This window comes from Rana temporaria, chromosome 7 (genome assembly GCF_905171775.1).
Source record: "Rana temporaria chromosome 7, aRanTem1.1, whole genome shotgun sequence".
Lineage (NCBI taxonomy): Eukaryota > Metazoa > Chordata > Amphibia > Anura > Ranidae > Rana > Rana temporaria.
This window is the reverse complement of record NC_053495.1, coordinates 167,378,507-167,405,161: the sequence shown is the minus strand read 5'-3', so window position 1 is coordinate 167,405,161 and position 26,655 is coordinate 167,378,507. Positions and strand designations below refer to the sequence as shown.

The following is a 26,655-nucleotide window of genomic DNA, read 5'->3' as shown; positions in this document are numbered from 1 at the left end:
TCAAAATCTTGCTCGTTTGACGGTGATGTGAAGTGATCCAAATTTCTCTGTAATTTTCTCACCTCTTTGCAAGGCTTGCATTTTCTGCATGAGAAAAATCCATTCTTATTCCAAAAACTTTGAGGTTTTTCTGGGAGATCAAAGATTTTCTTCACTATAGTGTCACCATATGTGGATGCCTTTCTATAAATAAATTGGGGTTTCTGTGGTATTACGGGTCCTATTTTCTTATCTAGCGACAGAATGTGCCAGTGCTTGATAAAAATGTATTCCACCTCCTTATATTGGCTATGGAATTGGGAAATGAATCCCCATTCATTAGGATTTGGCTCTTGAACTTCCTGTATATTTCCAACGTTTTTTTCTTCTAGACATTTATTTCTAGGTATCTTTCCCACTTCTTCCACGATTGTGTCCAAAAACTGAGGGTTATATCCTTTAGCTATAAATCTTTCCGTAAGGATTTTCGATTGGTTGAGAAAGTTGTTGGTTTCTGAGCAGTTACGTCTGACCCGCATTATCTGCCCCTTTGGAATGTTTTTTAACCATCTTGGGTGGTGTCCACTGGTTGTTGGCAGATAACTGTTTCTGTCCGTTTGTTTAAAATAGACCTTGGTTTCCAATTTGTTATTTTTCCGATAAATAGTTACGTCTAAAAAATTGATTGTGTCTTGATGCCATTCTGATGTAAGCCTGATGTTGTTATTATTATTATTTAAAATATTTAAAAACATGTTTAAAGATTCTTCTGTTCCTGCCCAAATAAAAAACAGATCGTCGATAAAACGTTTATAAAAAATTAACTCGGCTTTTCTTTCTTTAAAAATAGATTTATCTTCCCACTCGGCCATGAACAAATTCGCAATGCTTGGGGCAAACTTGGCTCCCATTGCGACACCGCGTTTTTGAGTATAAAATTTGTTCCCAAACCAAAATTAATTGTGTGATAAACAAAAATTTAATGCGTGGCCGATAAAAACTTTTTGATTGTGGGGGAGGTCATCCCTTTGACTTAGAGCCCAATTAAGGGCTAAAGTGGCATCATCATGTTGAATTATGGAATATAGTGAGGACACATCCGCTGTTACTAGTAGCACTTGCTGATTTTCAATTAAAGTGACGTTGTGCAAACAATTTAAAAAATCCTTTGTGTCTTTCAAATAGGATCTTGTCGTCTTCACACTCTTCTGCAAAAATTTGTCAAGGTATTGGCCCATTCTGGAAGATATAGAGTCTATGCTGTTCACAATTGGGCGTGCTGGTGGGTTGTCCGGGTCCTTATGAATCTTGGGCAGGGTGTAGATCGTCGGTATTTTACTACTCGCTGGTAATAGATACATTTTCTCTTTCGTCGACAATACTCCTGAAGATGAGCCGATTTGTATTAATATTTCCAATTGGTCTCTATACAATTGTGTTGGATCATGTTCCAACAAACCATATGTGTTTTGGTCAGATAACATGTCCTCAATCTGGTTTTGATAATACTCTTTGGTTAAACAGAGATTTGTTTCTTAAGCCACTATTAATCACTCCTTGATGGTTATTGATGGGTGCTGTCTGTGTGTTTAGGCCCACAAAATATTTTTTTATGTTTAGTTTCCTAATATATTTATGTACATCTATGTACACGTCAAACTTATTTATCGTTTTTTTCTTACCGCATTTGAGCCCCATATTCAAGATATTTAGCTCTTTATGTGTCAATTCTACTTTGCTAAGATTAAAGATCCCATCTGCTACTGGTGTCGACTTCTTTTCCTGGACCCTCCTTCCTGCCCTACATCCTCTTGTGCTGGGTTTCTTGGTTGGGGGTGCTGGGTTTGTTCTCTGGTCCAATAGGTCTGTGGTTGTTGTGGTCTCCACTCTTGTTCTCTGTATTGTTGTGGTGGGTGCTGTTGAGGCCTCCCCCTGGGATGTGGGTAACCTCTCCCTCTTCTCTGCGACCCTCCTCCCCTCCCTAAAAAAGGACGTGGTGGGGGCGCATCATTATTCTGTTGCGTGTTTAGCGGTTGATAATAATTATAAATAGGGGTTGGATAAGGTGTTGGTTGTTGGTTGTAGTTTGATCCTCTACCTCTTGCTCCTCTGGGTTTTCCCCTGCCCCTTCTTATAGGTGTGGAGAATTGTGCTGGGGAATCAATCACTATCTCTTCTTCACTTATGTTCTCTTGTCTTCTTTCCGGATGTGACTGTGTGGTGTCACCCAGATTGATTACTGTTTCATCATCCGCTAGTTTGATAATTAAATTCAATTTGTCTGGTAAAGTTGATTGCCATGCATATAAATTATTGGTGGTATAATCGTTCATGTCTCTATGATATTTCTTAATTTTCTTTTTTTGTGTTTCTTTATCTACTTTTTCTAATCTTTTATTGGTTCTCGTATTGAAGTCAATGATGGGTTGAGTGTCCTTAATTGGATCTAATTGTGCCTGTAATTCATTAATTTTACTCTCTAAAATCTTCATTTTACGTTTTTTCCTTAATAGTATAAGATCCTGAAGCTTAGCGGATACCCCATTAAAAAATTAAAACTTTCACGAATGGAATTGGCATCATCCAATCCATCTTGGGGGGTAATTTCCCATCTTAGACTTCTAATGGTGATTTTATCCTTCACATATTGTTCCAGAGTGCATATGTCCCACCAGGTTCTCACTTGTCTCTCTAATGTGTTACCTAGTGCTGACATTGCCCCATTATAGTTCACCTGACTGGCGGTTGGTCCACTAGCTGTAAATAAAGTGTTCATGAGAATCTGCTGTATTTTTTCAGAATAATACATCCCGAGTAAAATCTGGGTTTAGTCAGAAGAATCTTTTGATACTGCATGTGCTTTCCATTCAGCTGAATAGCACCCCGCTATGTCTTTCAGTGAACACCTTTCATACAAGGCTTGAAGACCTACATTTAGAGGTGATATTTTTATGCCTATAAAGAGCACGGCAATAAATACACATATCTAGCACAGGTACTACTAGATTTGGTTGTGGATTGTGCAATATCATTTTAACTCAGAGGACATTTAGACAAAATAAATACCGGGATACAGACCAGACTAAACATCAAGAAACTACACTGAGCAAAATTATAAATGCAACACTTTTGTGTTTGCCCCTATTTATCATGAGCGGTACGCAAAGATCTACAACTTTTTCTATGTACACAAAAGGCCTATTTCTCTCAAATATTGTTCACAAATCTGTCTAAATCTGTGTTAGTGAGCACTTGTAGTGGGGACATGTACTAAAGGGGGGAGATGGAGAACAACAGAATCAACCAGGTTATTTGCAGTATACAGAAAATGAAACCCATAGTGACTGAATGAGTATGAACAGCACAGAAAGGCTACCTTCCTGCCATGCTTTCTCCTTCTACCAGCATGTTCTCTGTTAGCACAAGCTCATGTAGCAGAGCCTGACTGCCCCATAGTTCTGTACCTTCTTCTCGCAATCTGAAAACCACTATAAAGGGGATTACTAAAGGCTGAAATCAAGTTAAATTCAAGTATTTTCACTAGATGCATTAAACTACACATCTCTTTTATTTTTTTAACTCCTAACTAGTGTTGCTCACGAATATTCATATTGCGAATATTCGGCTCGAATATGGCATATTCGAGTATTCGCGAATATCTCGAATTTCGCGGCCAATATTCGCTATTCCGAATATTCACATTTTTTCAATTTTATTTTTAAAACAGATCACATCCTATCGACGTCTAAAAGCATTGCTGGTATGATTAGAGACCCTGGGCCGAGTAGCTAAGCTGAGGCGATCCTTTAGTGTTGCCGAATATAAAAAAAAAAAAATTGCGAAATTTCGCTAATGCGAATGCGAAAATGATTGCGAATTTTCGATAACTGTGGTAGGAGAACTCTGATTGTCTCTGACGCAAAAGGGGGGCTTTGTGTATGTTTCTGTTATGAATATTTGTATGTTTGATATTATTTTTTTTTTGTAAGAAGGAAAAAATTGCACATACCTTAAAAAAAGGGGAGAATACAGCAGCAACTCAAAAATGTTATACAACATAAATTAATACAAGACAGAAAATGGAGTCGCTCTACAAGAATAAAAAATATGTCTAGTGACAAGACTTGTGGGCAAATTATAAAATAAGCAAGCGCAAATAACTTGTGAAATACACAGTGAAACAAATATATAAAGAAATATAGTCCCAATAATAGAAAAATAATCTTTCATAAAAATGTCTTTGATATGTGAAGTGAAAAAAAGTCCAAAGCATGCAGCATGAACGTGTTCAATCTTCAAGGTGTTTGATTGACAAACGGCTGTGACAGATGGATAGAGTAAAGAATCACCACCAATGCAAAACAATTTTTATTTTCTATTGTAAAATATCACGAATATTCTGAGCCAATCAGAGTGCTCCTTCCGCATTTGCCGAATATTCGCAATTATTTTGTATTGTAAAATATCACGAATATTCTGAGCCAATCAGAGTGCTCCTTCCGAAATTTCGCCATCAATATCGCATTTGCATTTTGCGAAATTTCAATACAATATCACAAATATTCTGAGCCAATCAGAGTGCAAAATATCACGAATATTCTGAGCCAATCAGAGTGCTCCTTCCACTGTTGTCGAAATTTCGCAATTATTTTCGCATTCGCAATAGCGAAATTTCGCAAAAATGTCATTTCGATAAAATATCACGAATATTTGAATTTTGCGAATATTTCTCGAATATTCGGCTATATATTCGTGATATATCGCGAAATCGAATATGGCGTATTCTGCTCAACACTACTCCTAACTGCATTTATTTACATTTTGTATACCTGCCTGAAGTTCTGTGAGTTTCTGGGGTGCATTTTACCCATTTTGAAAGTAAGTTTGTGGTGAATTAAATTATTATTTTTTTTAAAATGAAAAGATGCTTCAAATATTTGTATTATACATTAAATATTTGTATTACGCAGTTAACGATTTAATATAGGTTGAACCTACCACATCATGTTTTTCTTTATTTTATTTTAAGGAAAGCTGTACAGAACAGTTTGTGGAGGAGTTGGTGTTACATGAACTACTGATTTCTGTAAACAACAGATTTTTAATCAAATAAACACCTAATAAACATGTGAAAAGGAATCTAGAACCTTATATACTATATGCAAATCATATATACTTAATTATATGTTGATTTTCATTTTATTTTTTTATGTGGACAGATTCAATGAAAAAAATACACAAAATCACTATACAAATTTTAAGTCATGGTAGGGAGCAGTAAGTTCCCTATCCACCAACCTATTTATTTTCACAACCATCAAAGATGACAAGCACCCCTTGGTTAAAGTGCCCAAACAACCCAAATATATGCTGCGCTGTTGAGCAATCAAATTGTATAATTACAATTCATAGAAAAATATACAAACAATTGTTTACCCGCTTGTGACTTCTGTGGGTGGAGTTTCCGGCCGGTGACTCGGTTTTGCCACACATTTGGCTTATTTTAATAGCTTCAACCACAGTGACACTTGGTAATGAACTTGTCTCCCTTGGGGTCACATTCACCTCTTTTTTAGGTTTATACATTTGCAACTCTCTGCCCAATACTTTCAGAAACATTTAAAGTATAACTAGAGGCATTTTTTTCCCGATTTGGATAGAATTGAGAGGGATTAGAACACCTATTAGGTTTTTATTGCTACCTCTGCCCCTTCATCCTCTCTATCTGCCATGTTTACCATTATCATTAAAAGTGAAAGTAAAAGAAAATTCCAAATTTTGGGTTGTCCCGAGAAAAGTATAGAGGTGACATTTTCCAATAGGGATACTAGTTCTGGTGACCTGGTGGTCCCCAAGGGATTGCCTTAATTTGCAGGTATTTTATCTCACTTTCTGTTTTGGCTATGGGAAAGGAAGTGAAGGTAAATCTCCCTAATGGGACACAGATGGCAAAAAATAAACTGACAGGGGTTATACCCTCCATTACTCTATCCAACAAAAACAAGTTTTGCCTATAGTTCTGCTTTAAACCTTTCTGTTATATCATTCTTTTAACCATAAATGTTATGATTTTAAATGCCTTTAAATATATTGGAGTTTTTGTATAATTGTCAGTTTTGCTATAAATTGATAATAATAAAATGTAATTGTTTAGTGGTGTGGTATATATATGGGGTGTTTTTTTTTTCTTTAACAGTTGCTACATGTTGTAGGGTCCTACTTAGCACACTAAGATGGTGACACCCCCTATGCAACGACATCCCTCACAATTGTGGAATGTATTTTTTATTGGAATCACTAACTCTATTGTAATTCATGCTGTTTTAAAGTTTAACTAAAGAACTGGTGTGTTACCATTATCAATATTTTGGGCTGTGGCTTTTGTGCTTGGTTATATGTAACAAAATAATAAGGGGCAGATCCACAAAGATCTGCCCCGGCGCACCGTATCTGAGATACGCTACGCCGCCGTAACTTACTTCTCTTTGGCTCGAATCCATAAAGATTTTGCGCCGTAAGTTACAACGGCGTAGTCTATCTCTCACGGCGTAAGGGCGCGGATTTCAAATTGGGCGGGTAGGGGGCGTGTTTCATTTAAATGAAGCGCGTCCCCGCGCCGAACGAATTGCACAAGCGCCGTCCCTAAATTTCCCGCCGTGCATTGCGCGAAATGACGTCGCAAGGACGTCATTGTTTTGACTTGGACGTAAATTACGTCCATCCCGCGATTCACGGACGACTTATGCGAACAAATAAAACATTTCAAATTAAACGCGGGAACGACGGCCATACTTACAGTAACTTAGCAGGTTTAACTATATGCCACGAAACAGCAGCTTTAACTATACGCCGAAAAAAGCCGACTAGAGACGACATAAAAAAATGCGATGGCCGTTCGTACGTTTTGAAGCTTATAAAAAATAATTATTAGTTTTAGATCTTTTGTAAGTTCAAAAATGTAAAATAATTTAGCAAAATAAGCCTATTCTAATTTCTGTAAACATCTTCACATTGCCTCAGCTAGAAGTAATGATTTTGCATAAACCAGACTGCTAACAATGGAATATCATTTCTATAGATTCTATTCCCAAAAAAAAAAAAAAGTTCCAAAGCCTTTCTATTACTCAAAAAAACAAAATTAACTGTTTTTTTTCCAGGAGATATTAATTAAGATACGCATCTTAAAATATAATTGTACCCAAGACTGAAGTTTAATTAAACCCCAGGGCTGCTACTTACCTTTCCATGCCTTCATTTACATGATTGGCTATCTAGGGGGGGGGGGGGTCTGTTCATCCATCTATTTCAATTACTATTATCAACGCAGAGTTCATACAAGATATACTTAAAAATAAGAGCACACGAGCCATATTTTAGTTTACAATGGGTTATGCCATAGCCCCCATAATGAAAACATACTTTACAGACACTGCCCAACTGATAACAACAGATGGCTCTAGGTACAAGCCAAGGACAATCATGGTCATATAGAGCCGTTCCATATGCTGCAAACTGTTTACATCCATAATATTTTATCATACATCCCTGCATCAAACAATGATAATTAATAGTCTGTTTTTTTGGACTATATGCACTTACCTTCAGAACAGTCCTGCCCACTGTACCCCTCCTCGCACTCACAGACACCATGCTGGCACTGCCCTCTCCCACTGCAGGCATTCACACACCACATGCGCCCGCAATCCTCTCCGGCATAGCCATCTTGGCATACGCAGGTTCCATTGGCACAACGTCCTTTTCCCAAGCAGTCACCTGGACAGCGGAGTTCGTTGCAGCTGATACCCGTGTATGGCTCTTGGCACAAGCATTGGCCATCTTGACAGTGCCCATGGGGGCTGCATTCCTCTGGACACAGCAGGTCTGTGCACCACTCGCCGGTGTAGTCTGGCTCACATACACAGATGCCCTCTATACAGGTGCCCCTCCCTGAGCAGCCTAGTGGGCACAAAGGCTCTGAACAGTTCTCTCCTCCCCAGCCTTGGCTGCACACGCAGGAGTCCAGACTGAAGTTTCCATGGCCACTGCAAGGAGGTGCAAATTCTGTGAGACCTGTGGAAATAGGAAATAATTAGGTAAGTAAAAATACTTACATGCTGGATAAATAAACATGCTTTCTATATTGTTGGAGTATTTAAGAATAATTACAATAATACATAACCATTATATTATTATTTTTTATTGTTAAGAGTAACACAATAACAGAGTATACATGGTAAGTGTCATACATAGCTATTATCATTGTATTTGCAATAAGAAGAAGTGTAGCCAAATGTCATAGGATTATGATAAAATATCGAAATAGTCTCACATCTCACACAAACATTACACTAGTTGCCATTCCCATCAATACAGAGATATGCACCCTCTATATTGTGATGAAGGCATACTTCCACTCTTTGTGCTCCACTCCAAGTGCAAGGTCCATAAGTGTTCATGAGGGTTTTTCTAATGATAGGCCCCCTGCAGAAGGTATAAGTAAGTGTACCTGCATCTCTGGATCATCTCTGGATCATCGGCATGGAGGCAGGTGTAATGTACATCATTATTCTACCTTCACCTGATTCTAATGTTTCTGGAATAATTACTATAACATTCTATCAGAGCACTGTGTATGAATTGGAGCATTAAAACTGCACTGTGCAGCAACAGTAGAGTTTTATTTTTTTTTACTTTTTTTTCAAGGTACATGTGATGCAGTGTACACCTTTAAATGTGATAATTCAACCCCAGCATGTATGCACAAGAGTTGCATCATCACTGCTCACCAAATGGCTGAAAAGGAATATGTGGCATGGAAGAAGAATTGGATAAGATGTCTTCAGGATTGCAAATTCAAAAGTACGTTGGCCATAAGCCCCCAGGCAGGTTTGCCCTCGCAACTCTATTCTGATTTAGGTTAAAACATGGGAGGGTGCCCAGTATACATTATTTTCTATAAATGCAGAGAATGCTGCAACATGCAATTAATGGTGAAGACATGGTGACAGTTCAATGAATTCTTTATTTATTGCTTTATACATATGCCTCATAGTGATTTATGAATTCTCAACAGACAGTCATTTGCTATATTTTTATATGTATTCACAATCTTCCTGGCTGTAGCCTACAGTGCTTGTAGGCTGAACAGGTCACACTCTGGGATGGATGTGTGCTATCTTGGGGGTCGATTTGCTAAAACTGGAGAGTGGATAAATCTGGTGCAGCTCTGCATAATAACCATATAGCTTCTAGGTTAGTTTGTTAACACTTAATTGCACAAGCTGAAGTTAGAAGATGATTGGCTACCATGCAGAGCTGCACCAGATTTTGCACTCTCCAGTTTTATTAAGCAGTTATCAGCTGCTAGGTTTTATTGCCATACCCTAATTAAGCAAGCTGAGGTAAGAAGCTGATTGAATGCCATGTACAGCTGCACCAGAGTCTGAGTGCTTCAGTTTTTGTACCCCCCCCCCCCCCCAAGTGGTCCATAAAGTCCCATTTTGTAATAAATTTTTGATGTATTTACTTGCATATTTATTTTACATTGATCTATGTTTGTTCCAAGCATGTTTGAATGCAATTACTGTTGATTGGATCAGGGACCTCCCCCACAGATTAAAGGTCAGAAGGCGGGTTCCCAGAGGTCAAAGGTCACAGGGCGTGGCTGACCAACCCCCATCAAAGTGTACCGCCTACCCCAACTAAGTCGGAGAATGAACAAGTTGGGGAATGAACAAGTCGGGAAAAGCGTCAAAAAGTTCCAAGTATCAACTACTCTTTCTGTAATAATTTCTTAGATTCGTTTTCAGCGTTCCTCTGGTTACTTTAAGGTCATTTCTGATCTTAGTTTCATTTTTAAAAAGCTGCCCTCCTTAAACGTATTCACACCCTTTGTGTATTTAAAGGTTTTAGTCTTGTTTCTCCTTTGCCTTCTTTTCTCAAGATTGTACATATTAAGTTCCTGAAGTCTCTCCTGATATTTCTTATGCCTCATTACTTTCACCCTTTTTGGTGCCCTCTGGACTTTTCTGTCTTATCAATATATTTTTGTAAGTGAGGTCTTCACAATTCGACAACGAGCTCTTAATGAGCTCTACCTAAAGCTTGTGACTAGTAGAATTTAAATGGAAATGTATGGTTCTAAGAGCGTTCATTTGAGTTTCTAATCACTAGTGGGGTCAAATTGACGTTCGTTTTCAACTGCAATGATGAGAAAATTTGATGGAGTAGGATGAAAATTTGTTCTTGAATGAACACATTTCTAACAGGGTGTGTGTTTTTTTTTCAGTAAATTCTATTTTTTTTTATGTAAAAAGCTAATGTAAATTTTGAGATAACGACAACAAAAGAATGGAAAAAATGTAACACTTTGGTTGTTGTTGCTTGAGATATTTTGTTGGGTATGTGCCACTTTCACTAGACTCTACATATTAATTCTTCATGAAAATTTTGAAGTACTATTAAATACATTCATCATCAAAGTCATCAAATGTGCTGATGAGAATTTTCATAAAAATGTCCATGCAAATGTTTGTTCAAAAATCTACTAGTGTATGCCCAGCCTAAAGGGGAGTCAGGATTTCCTTCCTCCTGATGGTGATCCTTCTAGTGATAAAACCTACAATTCCATCCTATTTTTCCACTGCTTGGTCACAGGGGGGTAGATTCAGATAGATTAGCGGATCTTTAGATCCGCTAATCTATCTGATTTACGATCCGCCGGCACAAGTTTGAGAGGCTAGTGCTGTATTCAGAAAGCACTTACCATAAAACTTGCGGCGAAGTATCGTAAATCCCTCGGCGGAATTCAAATTCCGCGGCTAGGGGGAGTGTAGTATTTAAATCAGGCACGTCCCCGCGCTGATTTAACTGCGCATGCGCCGTCTGCGAATTTTCCCGGCGTGCATTGCTCCCAATGACGTCGCTAGGACGTCATTGGTTTCGGCGTGAGCGTTACTTGCGTCCAGCACTTTTCTGAATCAACTTACGCAAACAACGTAAAAATTCAAAACTCGGCACGGGAACGGCGGCCATACTTAACATAGGATACGCCTCACATAGCAGGGGTAACTATACACCGGAAAAAGCCGAACGCAAGCGATGTAAAAAAAAAACGACGGGCGGACGTTCGTTTCTGAAGCGGCGGAAAACGGCATTTGCATATTCGTTGCGTAAAAAAACGAAGCGCCCCCTAGCGGCCGGTGGGGAATTGCAGCCTAAGATCCGACGGTGTAAGTCACTTACACCTGTCGGATCTTAGGGAGATCTATGAGGAACCTTATTCTATGAATCAGCCACATAGATCCGACCGTCGGATCTCAGAGATACGACGGCGTATCAGGAGATACGCCGTCGTATCTCTATCTGAATCTCCCCCAGTGTTTACTTATTTTGCATTCATTGAAAATGAGTTTTTCTAAAAAAAAAACTCTTCTGGTCAACACTGTTCCCCAACATAGTACTCTATCAATGAATATTTTTCCATAGGGACACTATGTGACACTAATGCCCCGTATACACGATCGGATTTTCCGATGGAAAAAGTCAGATGGACTTTTTCCATTCCATTTTCCGATCGTGTTTAGCCCCATCAGAGTTTTTTCATAGGAAATTCTGATGAGTTTAGATACAGAACATGTTCTATGTTTTTCCCATGGAATTCCGTCGGAATTCCGATGTGATTTGGCCGGGCAAGAGCCTGATCGTGTGTACACGGCATTAAGAAACACTGAAATGCACTTGTCACTGTGCTGAGCAATCTTTCAGCAATGCCAAATCATGTTCCATGTTATAGACACCTCCAGGAATATCAACCCTATTACACACTACTATTGTGTGATCAGCAAAAAGACACCTTACCCAACAATGCTTTGGTTACATCACATACTGTATGTATCATTTAGCTTTTACATTTCCTGTCATAACTGACTACACAGCTAATGCATCTTATATCTGTGGTAGAGCCCAGAGCCTCCACCCTTCCTTCTCATTTGAAAAATACTAGTTCACACTACAGGCTATTACAATAATTACCGGTTATGCCTTCTCCTTTCATACATCCATGACATCCTAATCAAAGAAATCACATCCCATAATTTTCCTGTGTTTGCCCTTTCTTCACCTTCGGCATTGATTCCTGTGTCGGTAATGCTTCTCTCGCTGCTCTCAGCCCGTAGCGCTCATCAATACGCCAGACTGCAAACTTCCTCTCCCACTTAACAATCCACATTTCCTACTGACCACTGCATCGACCTGGCAACCTTCTGCTCTGACAGCACTGAGATTAGCGCATAATGAGATTGCAGGGACTCCATTCCTCATAAATACTTGTCAGATAAGTATTAATTAGTCCTTCCTTTATTTCCTCGGCACGCAGAGCTCTCCTGTGTGTTTTCTAAGCATTTTCAAAGTTTTATTGCTGTCTTCATGTAAATTCTGGCATCCTAGTCTGCACATCCATCACCCTATTCATTACAGACTTCTGCTTTCACAAGTTTTCAGCACACAGTTTGACCCAGGGTGCTTTCTCAGCCTCTCCGTATCTCGCAGAATTTATCTTACATCATAAAGGTTATTGGAGATGGTTCAGGCAGCAGCACTTGTCTAACTTCATATAAGATAAAAGAAATTGAAAAAGAAAAAAATAGATCTGCGACACCAGAAATTTGGTACTATGTTTAACCACTTGCCTACTGTGCACTTTTACCCCCTTCCTGCCAAGGCCAAATTTCAGCTTTCAGCTGTCGCCCTTTCAGTGACAATTGTGCGGGCATGCAACGCTGTACACAAACAACATTTTTATGACAGATAGAGCTTTCTTTTGGTGGTATGCAATCGCCACTGGGTTTTTTAGTTTTTTGCTAAAAAAACTAAAATAGACCAAAGATTGGGAAAAAAGTTTGTCTTCATTTCCCGGTTAGAAAGTTTTGTAAATATGTAATTTTTCTCCATCACTTATGTGCACTGATGAGGTTGCACTGATGGACACTGATAAGATGGCACTGGTTTGCACCAATATGTAGCACTGATGGGCACTAATAGGCGGTACTAATGAGCACTGATAGGCAGCACTGTTGGGCACTGATAGGTGGCACTGTTGGGCACTGAAAGGTGGCACTGATGGGAACTGATAGACAGTACTTAAAGCGGGGGTTCACCCGAAAAACAAATTTTTAACAGTAGATTGGGGCTAATTACGGGAAGTGTTTTTTTTAAATCAATGCAGTACTTACCATTTTAGAGATAGATGTTCTCCCGCCGCTTCCGGGTATGGTCTTTGGGACTGGGCGTTCCTATTTGATTGACAGCCTTCCGACCGTCGCATACAGCGCGTCACGAGTTGCCGAAAGTAGCCGAACTTTGGTGCGCAGGCGCCGTATAGAGCCGCACCGACGTTTGGCTTCTTTCGGCAACTCGGAAGGCTGTCAATCAAATAGGAACGCCCAGTCCCGAAGACCATACCCGGAAGCGGCGGAGAACATCTATCTCTAAAACGGTAAGTACTGCATTGATTTAAAAAAAAAAAACACCTAATTCTACTTCCCGTAATTAGCCTCAATCTAATGTTAAAACTGGTTGTTTTTCGGGTGAACCCCCGCTTTAAGGGCACTGATAGGCGACACGGATAGGCGGCACTGATGGGTTCTGATTGGTGGTCCTGATGGGCACTAATATGTGGTGATTCTGAGTAGTCAGCTTTGGCCACCAGGTGACCCACAGGCATGTAGTAAAATATGTCTTTAACCACTTGCCGCCCGCCAATGACAGATTGACGGCGGCAAAGTGGTTGTAGAATCCTGACTGGACGTCATATGACGTCCTCAGGATTCTGAGCTGCTGCGCGCCCCCGGGGGCGTGCATCGCGGCGATCGTTGTTGCAGGGTGTCAGTCTGACACCCCGCAACACCGATCTCGGTAAAGAGTCTCTCACAGAGACTCTTTACCACGTGATCAGCCGTGTCCAACCACGGCTGATCACGATGTAAACAGGAAGAGCCGTTGATGGCTCTTCCTCACTCGCGTCTGACAGACGCGAGTAGAGGAGAGCCGATCGGCGGCTCTCCTGACGGGGGTTTGCGCTGATTGTTTTATCAGCGCAGCCCCCCCTCGGATCGCCACACTGGACCACCAGGGAAGCCCACCCTGGACCAGGGAAGGGCAAAAAAAAAAAAAAGGTGCAAAAAAAAAAAGTCTAAGCAAAAAAAAAAAAAGCATAAAAAAAAAAGATGCCAATCAGTGCCCACAAATGGGCACTAATTGGCACACATGGGTAAATCAGTGCTGCCCCACAGTGTCCATCAGTGCCACCCCACAGTGTCCATCAGTGCCACCCCACAGTGCCCATCCATGCCCAGTGCCCACCTATCAGTGCCCATCTGTGCCACCCATAAGTATCCATCAGTGCCGCCCATGAGTGCCCATCTGTGCCGCCTATGAGTGCCCAGTGCCGCCCATGAGTGCCCATCAGTGCCGCCCATGAGTGCCCATCAGTGCTGCCCATGAGTGCCCATCAGTGCCGCCCATGAGTGCCCATCAGTGCCGCCTATGTGTGCCCATCAGTGCCGCCTATGTGTGCCCATCAGTGCCGCATACCAGCGCCGCCAATCAGTGCCACCTCATCTGTGCCCGTCAGTACTACCTCATCGATGTCCATCAGTGCCATCTCATCGGTGCCCATCAGTGCCGCCATATCAGTGCCCGTAATTGAAAGAGAAGACTTACTTATTTACAAAAAAAATGCAGAAAAAAATAAAAATTTAATTTTTTTTCAAAATTTTCAGTCTTTTTTTAGTTGTTGCGCAAAAAAAAAATCGCAGAGGTGATCAAATACCACGAAAAGAAAGCTCTATTTGTGGGGAAAAAAAGGCGCCAATTTTGTTTGGGTACAGTGTAGCATGACCGTGCAATTGCCATTCAAAGTGCGACAGTGCTGAAAGCTGAAAATTGGCTTGGGCGGGAAGAGGCGTAAGTACCTGGTATGGAAGTGGTTAAACCTCCAAGGATCATACAGCAAGCCACACCGATATCAATACATTTCCACTCCAATCAGCATCAGCATGTTTGTGGTGTTCGCTCATATCCCCATCCTCACAATGTTTAGCTCCTCCAAACAGAGCCACAGAGGCATTTATAGTGTTGTAACTTTTTTTTTTTTTTTTAAATGCAGAACTTACAGTTTTCATTCAATGCAAGAGGAGTCCTCCTCTTTTGCATACAGTAGCTGAAATGCAGGCCGAACACACGCTGTTTGCCACAGAGTGATTCATTGGTAACAGACTGGCTTCTGCTCTCCCTGAAAACTATAAGTGCGGCATTTTAAAAAAAATTTTATTTTTTTTTTTACTACATGATATATGCCTCTGTGGCTCTGTTTGGAGGAGCTGAACATTTGCAGATGATGGGGATATGAGCAAACACCACATACTGTACATGCTGATGCTGATTGGAGTGAAAATGTATTGATATCGGTGTGGCTAGCTGTATGATCCTTGGAGGTTTAAAGACGTCTTTTACTACATGCCTGTGGGTCACCTGGTGGCCAAAGCTTTCTGGTGAGTGTTTAAGAATTATCACTTCGGGTGAAGCACTTTATTAAAGCCTTTTTTTGCACTTTTAGAAAGTCACGTGATTGGATTTCTCAGAAGGATTCAAATTAGATTTTGCACATATATGGACTTTGATTTTGCATAGTACTAGTACTCACTAATTTAAGGTGCAGCATTGGATCTATTTAATACTTTGAGTTGGCGCCAGCACGCCAAGGAGTAAGCAGTAACGCTGGACAAGCTAGTGCCGGCTTGGGCACACGAGCATGTGAGTGAACAATTCTTTTATGTTTTATAAATAAACTGCCTTTTAAAAAACGTACTGCACCATATGGGGTTTTTCTTTTTGGGAGCTCAAAGACCCCATGAGGAGTTGGAGCGCAAGAGTCCTGAACCAGCAGTGGGAACGTACTGTATATCAACATATGATTACATGCTGTATACCTTTTCGGATCTGGTGAGCGCATAATAGAATAAGAGGTGGTGGTGACACTTTAAATAAGGGTGAAAAAGTCACGAATTTTGCGGCAAGGCACCATTCCTTCACTTTTGGAAGCATATTCTGGAAATATTGCATCAGTGCACGATCACACTGGACTTTTTATTATTACAATTTTCCGTTTCTTTATTACTCATTATTTCATTATTTGTATCACATATATATATTTTTTCATTGCCAGCGCATTGGCGTTTTTGATGTTGGTTGAGTTTGCGCAACAGGGTCACTAGTTTATAAGGGGGTTCACAAGATATAGATTGACTCACTGATGTGAGTATACCACAATTTAGAGACTGCACGTTAAAGTTGATAATATTTATATATTTTATGAGTTTATGTTTTATGATTGGTACTTGAAGTCCAATCACACTGTATAGGTGATTTAAGTATTTTGAGGTCAGCGCAGTAGTACATGATATATGTACGAACACTTTCACACTTTCAGTGTGGAGTTTTAGTTGACCTTTTCATTTTTTCTGAAAAGGTGAACTTACGCTTTGAAATGTATGTAAATCATAGCAATGAACTTCTTATTTGCTTCCTTTTGATCTACTAAGTACACAATTAAATATGCGTTTTTATATCTTTCTTTCTTTTAACTTTTCATAAGTTCAAAACTAACCAGTTGATTTTGTCAGTTAATTTGAGAGCTGATAACTTCCTGTGCTCTCAGCCTGTGTACAAGGAAAGGTTATAGATATAAGGAGGGGGAGGAGAGGAGGAGAGGGCCTTGATCCGGATGCACTGTAAATATCCCCCACAGTGTTTATGCACTGGCAGGGCATTAAACACTGAACAGGACTACTAATGGAGACAAATTTAATACAATAAAACAGACCAGTATATTCCATACATATCACCAACGTATTTTGTTTATACTTTTTATCCTTACCATACCATATATTTACTAATGATACTATTAGACATCTTCTCATTAAATATTCTAATTAATAGTTAATTTTTTTTTGATTGATAAACCATTACCTTTTTATTAGCTTAATTTAATTTGTGTACGTAAATTCTTTATTGGTTCCAGCTGATGAAGCAGGTAATTTTCTGGCCCCTGAAACACGTTGGAAACATATATGGAATGTACCGAACGGTTTTAATAATATTAATTAAAAATAAAACTAGAAATTGTGGGTGTTAGTGCTCCTTTGTTGTTCTTTGTATCAATACAAATCATCCTACTTGCGCCTGTTTATGGTCAGCCTTTACATTAAATACTGACATGTGACTGTACTAGATATAACTAAGGTTTTTGTTTTTTGCATTAAAGGAAATATATCCTGCTGATAAGAATGCTTGCAGCTTCTTGCAGTTTTATTTCTCTGACTATTGTAAGATAATTAGATAAGCTGAAGACTATTGATTTGTGTTTGTAGTGAGATCATGTCAAGCTTTTGTGTGATACTGTGAACTTCACATGCTGAGTTTGATCTGAGCCAGGGCTTAATAACTGTAAGTGATACATGTCTCTGATTGTCTTGAATAGATTTAGACTCGGTTGATTCTACAGGACCACACAGGTGACCATAATCTTTTTGCAAGCATAATCATTTTGCCTAAAGTGGACCTATCAATACAATTCACACTTCAAATTATTCAAAAGGGTATGTGTCAGCAACACCAAATCACAATTAAATTTTTAGTAATAAAAATGGATCTTTCTTTTCACGAAAAAAAAAAAAATCCAAACGGTTTGTGCTGATGTCAGTGGAGAATAGAAGATGAGCAGCGCTGAAATTCTCTGCCACTGCTACTTATCTTAAAGTTTAAAAATAACATAAGTGTGGGATTTGTAACTTACCCCCAAAACAGTTGGCAGGGCTAGGAGCTACCCATAAACACAAGAATAAGGTCATGTGATCTAGGGAACTGTCATGGCTACCTGAAAGTTGGGTGAGTGAGTAAGTGAGTGAGTGAATGAGTGAGTGAGTGAGTGAGAAACTTGTAAAGCGCAACACATGCGAACTGAATCACCTCTGGGCGCTGTTTACATTTCATGGGTAAGGAAACCCCTTGCCCTCAGAAGAGATGGGTTTTAATCTTTCTCCTGAAGGCCAAGTGGTCTGACTCTAGTCGGATGTTAGTTGGTAGCGTATTCCACAGCCGAGGTCCCTGGACTGCAAATCTTCGATCTCCTTTGGACTTGTATCTGGTTTTGGGTATTTGGAGTAGGTTTTGATCGGTGGATCGCAGAATGCGATTGGGGTTATGGGCTTTTATTTTTTCGCATAGATATTGGGGGGCGTTTCCTTGAATACACTTATGCATTAGGCAGAGTGCCTTGAAAGTGATTCTGTCTTTTACTGGCAACCAATGAAGGGATCTCAACGAAGGTGAGATTGACTCCCATGGTTTTTTGCCAGTCACTAATCGAGCGGCCGTATTTTAAACGACTTGTAGACGAGTGGTTTGGTATTTGGGGAGTCCTAGATAGAGGGCATTTGCATAGTCAAGTCTGGAATTGATGATTGTTCCCACCACGACTGCAATGTGCTCTTTCGGGGTGAAGGGGGTGAGGCGGCGTAGTAGGCGCAGCAGATGATGGGATCCGCTGACTACAGACCCTATTTGTGCATCCATTGTCATGTAGGTGTCAAAAATGACTCCGAGACTTTTGACTTTGGTGCTAGGAGTGATGGTTTTGCCCAGAATGGGCGGGGGGTCCACGTTGACGCGGGGTGACTTTTCCGGTTTGCGCGAAACAGAAGAAGTTCTGTTTTTGAACCATTGAGTTTAAGATAACTGGATGTCATCCAGTTATCTATTAGAGAGAGGGATTTCTCTAGTCCAAGAGAATGATCCTTTTTGTTGTAAGGTGCTGGGCCTTAATGAGTTTATGGAAAATCTACAATCCAGGAATAATAGGTATTGCCCAGTACTCAGGTATGATGTCAAACAGATTAAATTGTAACTTGGAGGTGAGCATTTAAACCAGGGTTTCTCAACAAGGGTTCCTCCAGAGGTTACTAGGGATTCCTTGAACAACGAACAATTTCTCAGGAAAGTTTTCACTGACACCATTGATATTTTTAGCTATCTGTAAGGTTTCTTCCAAATGACCACAAGTGTAAGGAGCAAACTTTCTACTGACCATCACACTAATGTATTATGAGTTGTATATATAGTATATTTTAGCAGGGGTTTCCTGTGTTGAAAAGGCTGAGAAAGGCTGATTTAAGCAATATCAGTGTAAAAAGAACTTAAAGCGATAGTAAACCCGCTGTCTTTTTTTTTTGTTTTAAACCTGAAAAGCAAAAGCCATAATGAGCTAGTATGCACAGCATACTAGCACATTATGAAATACTTACCTCGGAACGAGGTGAGAGGAACTTACCTGGTCCACGCCGAGGGAGATGTCATCTTTCCTTGGCATGTCTTCCAGGTATCGCCGCTCCAGCGCTGTGATACCTTACAGGTTTAGGAGATATTCTTTATACCTACAGGTAAGCCTTATTATAGGCTTACCTGTAGGTTAAAGTGGTAGTACAGAGTATACTACCACTTTAAATGTGAGTGTTCATACATTGTTCTCACCATTCTTGACCACCAACTCTGCAGACTACACAACAGCTAACTCACTACCTTCCAAAAATATAAGCTAACATACACATCACTTGCACACAAGTCTTCAGCTTCTACTTATTTTCTTCCTTCCAACCATATAAGCTAACATGCACATCATTTGCAAACAGATCTTCAGCACTTTTGCAATGATGAGGCCTTGTACACACGATCAGTCCATCCGATAAGAATGGTCCGACGCACCGTTTTCATCAGTTCACCGCTGAAGTGGCCTGATGGTCTGATGTGCGTACACACCATCAGTTCAAAATCCGATCGGGTCAGAACACACGAAGTGCTGAAAAAAACAAAGTTCAATTCTTCCAAGCATGCGTCGACTTGATTCTGAGCATGCGCGGGTTTTGAACCGATGCTTTTGTGTACTAACCATCGGTTTGGTCCGATCGGTCAGAGGTCCGTCAGTTCGATTTTAAAGCATGTTTTAAAATTTTGGACCGAAGGACAACAGACCAATGGGCTATACACATGGTCGGTTTGGACCGATGAAACTGAACCTCGGTCCATTCTCATCGGTTTTGTCCGACTGTGTGTACGCGGCCTGACGTGCCACTTCAGCTGGAGAGACTGATTTTGGACAGCACTATTTGTTTATACTCCGTAGGCAAACTTTTATGACCCCCCACCCAAACCTTGGCAGTTCATAGTTCAGGCTGGAATTAAATAGCATTGTGGATGTTTGCTTGACACAAATGTACATGTTTATACCAGGATCATTTATTAAAAGGGTCAAGCAGTACCCAAATCTTACATGATTTGGTTGTTGAGCCACAATGTATTTGGTTTAGCTGAAGGAGAGGATCGCATATAGGTATCCATGATCTTTAGGCAAGTTCAATAAAATTCACACTTCCAATTATTCAAAAGGTTATGTGTCAGCAATACCAAATCAAAATGTTATATTTAGTAAGAAAAATCTTTCCGAAAAAAAAGGCCCTACGTTTTTTTGGTGATGCCATAGGAGATAAGTAGATGAGCAGCACTGAAGTACTCTGTGATCACTACTTATCTTAAAGCGGAGATCCACCCTAAAAGAAATTACACCAGAATCCTGCAAAAAAAATAAAAAAAAATGTATTTATTTTTTTATTTACCAGAAATGGCGGTTGCAGATTTTCCTAATCTGCCCATACCGCAGCAGGTCTTCTTCCTCATCCTCTTCGCGTTGTCTTCTGGGGGAATGGGGCGCACTGCCTTCTGGGAACTGTATGTATCCAAGAAAGCAGCCTCCCATTCACAAAGCGCCGCGAGACTCGCACATGTGCAGTAGGAAACGGGCAGTAAAGCCGCAAGGCTCCACTGCCTGTTGCCCGTAGTGAGGCTGGCAGCGCCGGGAGCTGCCAGGATCAAGGAAACGGCTTCGGGGGGCCGACATCGTGGGTGCCTAGGACAGGTAAGTGTCCTTATTAAAAGTCAGCAGCTACAGTGTTTGTAGCTGCTGACTTTAAAAAGAAATCGTGGGTGAAACCCCGCTTTAAGGTAGAACAATAACAACTGGTACACCATTTTTAGTGCACAATTGTGCATGTTGTCCTGGACCTTTCATCTCAAAGGTTGATCAACACTCAGATATTGTATGATTTGGTTTTTGGGCCACAATGTATATAATTTTAACTCCAGTAGAGTCCTGACTGTCAAGAAAAACTAAGACTTGTGGTTCATGAACAGCTGCTGAACCGTGCCTTAGGCTAGGTTCACACTGCTGCTAATTCAAAATCACGGTAAAATCACGATTTTACCGCGATTTCGCCGTGATTTTGCCGCGATTTCGGCCGCGATTTAAGAGACATCTGTGCAGGGTTCAATGTAAATCGTGGCCCAAAATCGCAAAAAGTAGTACAGGAACTACTTTTTGAATTCGGTGCAGCGCCGCAGATGCGGCATCGCACCGATTAGGACGGTGCCATTGCCGACAATTGCCGCCGATTTGAGATGCGATTTGACATGTGAAATCGCATCTCAAATCGTACCAAATCGTACCCAGTGTGAACCTGGGCTCATTCCTACTTTCTGGATGAATCTTGTTTTCCCTAACTAATGAAATCATAAAGTTTCAAATTTTTGGATGTAGGCAGTAAGTATTAGCCAGAGTTAATGATGAAGGAAATGTGCTTTTTAATTGTTGTTTAATGATCCGCCTCTTGGAAAACAAAAATAAAATAAAAATAAATCATGAGTGAATGACAACAGTTCAGGGTTAAGACTAGGATGAAAATGGATTATGGATTTTTCATACAGTGCTGCCAGCCAGATCTCTTACACAATACTTTGAACCCAATCTTAATGCACACAGTGTATTAACTTAGTGAATGGAATGAATACTGGGCTTTTAGTAAGAGCTGTTGACTGCGAGCTAAATGTACTGTGTAGACTCTTAAAAGAATGTCTGATGTAATACATGGACAAGTATCTCTTCTTTCTTGTATCATACAAAGAAACAACATGAATGAAGGTATGGCTGCCTGTGTAGATAAGCTTAATACCTGAGACTACAGCTAAGAACATACTGTGTTGGAACTGTGGATGAAGTCACTGGTAAGTAAGAACAGCTTGTTTTTTTTTCTTGTTGCGATGATGTGGCAATAAAAATTTACTTAAAGTTGTATTAAACCCAAAACCACAAATGTAATAAATTGCAGCTTACCAATTTCCCTTTTTTAGGATTTTTCCAAAGAAAAGTAATGCAGCCATCACATCTGAGAAAATGTTAAGCTGCATTAAAATTAATGTTTACTTTTGGGTGTAATACCGCTTTAAAGTGAACCCATCAACTGCTTAAAACATTTAAATGTAAAGGTACTACATATATTAGCAATACAATGTGCCTGCTAATATATTTGCAGGTCTTCAAAAATCCTTATATTCTCCCCTCTTTTCCTTTTTTAAATTCTGGTTTCCTTTTGTTGGTTAAGATTTGCTTCCCTGATTTCCGGTCTAAGCCCTACCCACCTGTCCAAAATGAGTGCAATATTGGCGACTGAAGTGCTTTCTTTCACTGACTAGGCAGAGATAAATCCATGATTAAGGGGAGTCAAGCCTTTAGTAGCAAAATTAAACGAAATCAGAAAAACAGGAGGCATAAAGTAGGGTTTTTAGATTATTTACTCTAATAGTAGTACCATGTGGTATTTGTGCTTAGGGGAGACTTTTAGTTTCATTATTTTTAATTACTGAACTTTTTGGCTTTCTTAAAAATCTCCAAAGTAGAGCGCAAAACAAGTGATTGTAGTGTAGATCATCAATATCCAAACAATTTATTTTAGCTTCTATTTTAGTGGATTTCAAACATAATAAAAGTTCTAACCACACTAACAGCTGTTTTTAATGTTCCTCAACAACACCATAGCCCAGTTTAACTGACAGGGACAAAGAGAGGAGCAGTTCACAAGAGTTACTTCTAAATGGATGAGACTACTAAACAAAGCTGGCTATATAAAAACAAAAATAGCAAAGCGCTCAAAAAATTATCTCCCATAAACTTACTGCCCCTGGGATTCCTACTATGACATTCTGTAGTATAGGGAGTAGTAGTAGGAACCCCAGGGGCATTATGTTTATGGGGATTGATATGATTCGACCCCATTAGAAAGGATCTAATAAACGCAGGGCTGTTTCCATGTTAGAAACCAAGTGGATTTATGAAATGCATACTCTATCTCTGTTGGGCCTCGATATAAATTGCTTTATAGACAAAAGTTAGGGGTACTTTTGCTGTTTATTGCCCTTTTGATTGTATATTCACTTTCCGAGTATTGTTTATGTTGTAACATATATTTATGTTATTTAATAGTATTTGACATTTGATTTTATGGTACTTAAACAGCCTGCTTGTTATTATTATTATATTACGCCTTTCATGGTATTTTGGAACATTGGCCTTTTCATTGATTAATGGCATTTGGATTATATTTGTCTGTTGCCTGCGAGTTAACCTTTTCCTGTGGGCTATGGGAAATTTGGAGAGTCTTTTTGAATATGGCGCATATTAGGCTTTTCCTGTTTGCAGCGCTGTTGGGACTATGGGAAAATGGTGGGTCTATAACAAAATGGCGCTTATAAATTCTACGCTTTGCAGGCTATTTAAGGAAGCTCCATCTGACATCAGCAGTATGTGGATCCCCTGAGGGCATGCATGCTCATTAAACGTAGGGAGAAGCCTTACATGTTGCAGGCCATCTTGATATGCTCGGCCATGTCTTTTCTCCACATGGATTTTAATTCTTAATTGTTTATGCTAACGCAATAAAAAATACTACACTATAATACTACTCTGGGACTCAGTGCCGTGAGCAATTTCCCATACAGGACACCCTATACAGACATCCAGGATTGGTACATCGCAGCTCATTGCGGAGGCTCTGTGAAATTATATTTATAATTTTTCTGGTGAGTGCATAGTGGTGGTGAAATTTCTTGTATATATATACAGTATCTCACAAAAGTGAGTACACCCCTCACATTTATGTAAATATTTCATTATATCTTTGCTTTTCATGTGACAACACTGAAGAAATTACACTTTGCAACAATGTAAAGTAGTGAGTGTACAGCTTGTATAACAGTGTACGTTTGCTGTCCCCTCAAAATAACTCAACACACAGCCATTAATGTCTAAACCGCTGGCAACAAAAGTGAGTACACCCCTAAGTGAAAATGTCCCAATTGGGCATAAAAGTGTCAATATTTTGTGTGGCCACCATTATTTTCCAGCACTGCCTTAACCCTCTTGGGCATGGAGTTCACCAGAGCTTCACAGGTTGGCAATGTTGTCCTCTTCCACTCCTCCATGATGACATCACAGAGCTGGTGGATGTTAGAGACCTTGCGCTCCTCCATCTTCCATTTGAGGATGCCCCACAGATGCTTAATAGGGGTTAGGTCTGGGGACATGCTTGGCCAGTCCATCACCTTTACCCTCAGCTTCTTTAGCAAGGCAGTGATCCTCTTGGAGGTGTGTATGGGGTCGTTATCATGTTGGAAAACTCTGTTATACAAGCTGTACACTCACTACTTAACATTGTAGCAAAGTTTAATTTCTTCTGTGTTGTGACATGAAAAGATATAATAAAATATTTACAAAAATGCTAGGGGTTTACTTACATTTGGTAGATACTGTATATACATATAATTTTATGATATATATTTTTCATGCACTAGATGGATTTTTTCTTTGTTGTTTTTATACACTACGATAATTTCTTGAGCGCTGCACTATATTTGTTTTTGTGGTTGTTTATTAGGTTTGTCACCTTTTGTGCCAGCTGCTTTCAGTCTCACTGTTCCCTGTTTGTTGATATTTTAAAGCTGGCAATATGACTAAATGTTTTTTTCAAACATAAAATCTTGCATTGTGCAAGCTAACATGTTTATGGAGGTGGGAGGGGAGATGCTGTTGGTGTCAATCTTTCACAGGGGAAACACAAATGATGGAACAGAAAAATCCACTCCAGCTGACCAACTTTACCTGAAGTAGATTTGGCCAACGAGTGTTGCCCATGATTGTGGAGGTTCCCTTGAAGATACAACAATTCTCTGACTAGATCAGATTAAACAAATGCTACCTGATGTCAGTAGGCAACTACAGTGGATTTATTCCCCCCCCCCCTTTCTCATGGGCTTTCCAATCAGGTCCGCCTGTCAGTTTTTCCAGGCAGATCTGATCGAACCCTCTATTCACCTCTATGGAGCAGCGGATATCAGCTGACACCCGCTGCTACCACGCATGCATGAATGATAATCAGTAATTTTTCTTCCTGGAGGAACGAGGCTGTTTGGTGTTTTATGCATTTGTAGCACCCTCTTAAGTAGGTGCTAGAGAGAGTATAGTTTTTGGGTTTCCCTGCTTAACAGGGGGACTGTTAGGTAAATTTAGATGCTCTCTGCCTACCAGGGAGCAGTGATCCATTGACAGGGTCTGCTCAGTGTGCTCAGATGCTGCTCATGTTGTCTGTCTGTTTCAGACTGGTCCAACAGGACGAGGCATTTTGGACAGTGGGAGAAAACCTGACAAATGGGAGCATAGGCATAGTTACAGCCCTGGCCATTGACAGAAGAAGGGGCCTCAATGCATGCTGGGTGACTATATATATGCCTAGGGTACATGTGCTCAGGGTCTTTAGTTGGAGAGCGGGGTCCCGGAGAGAGGGGGCTGCTGCCCCTCCTCTGTACAAACTGCCCTGCAGCCTCATATAATTGACCTGAGGGCCGGAGCTGTAGAAGCTGCAACCCAGATGTCCTGCAGAACTGACCAGAAGGGAGACGTGTATAGGAAGATCTGTTCCTGGCTACTGTGAGTACAGTCTAGGGGCCTGTTCTGTGAGGGCCATCCCTTTCGGCTAGTGAAGTCAGTGGATGGGTGTCAGCCAAAGGGGATACTGGTGAGTGTCCTGAAGAAGAGTGGGGCATTGTGTCTGCTGCCAGAGCAGGCAAAGACTTATTCTCCCACACAGCTATAGTGTGGTCCAGCAGGGAATCTGCTATTTGATTCAATTTGTTGGGGTCAAGTGAGAGTTGTTCTCGTCTGTGCATAGTTCAAGTTGGAGTATCCTACTAATCCCTTCTTCTATCCAAGTTCTACCAATAAATACAAAAAAAATAAAAAATACCCTAGACTAATCATTGGATAACGAGCATAAGAGTGTGCGGGTGATAGTGTGAAAATACCCAAGTGTCTGGCCGTAGGATAATCAGAGGGAGGCCCAGGGAAGACTGTACTCAGCAACCCCTACGGGGCAGTACTACAATTTTACTATCCGTGTCCATGTGAGTGTTACTCTTTTTTAATAAATTCCTCATTGGTACAATATCACACTATGTGAGCAACTTTTATTGCATGTATTGTGTTGTGGAGTGATCCCCACCGGAAAACTGGAATACAGAGGACTGCATTCATGCCAGGTGTCTGTCTCTCCTTTGGTGCCATTACTTTGGGAAACTAGTCAGGATTTCCGATGTTCTGGAGTATCATGTTTGTTGTTAAAAGAAACACAGATTGACCACTCTTATATAGGGGGGGTCACAAAACTTCTGGTAAGCACAGTTTAT

The 26,655-nt window shown here is 40.2% G+C and overlaps 1 protein-coding gene across 1 annotated transcript in view; it reads right to left on the bottom strand.

Moving 5' to 3' along the window:
- The window catches only part of LOC120945855 (tenascin-R-like), a 736,249-nt gene that overhangs the window by 299,657 nt on the left and 409,937 nt on the right, over positions 1–26,655 (bottom strand). The window contains exon 5 of the mRNA XM_040360372.1: positions 7,579–8,049. Coding sequence (XP_040216306.1) covers positions 7,579–8,049 — 471 coding nt within the window. The remainder of the gene's footprint in view (positions 1–7,578; positions 8,050–26,655) is intronic.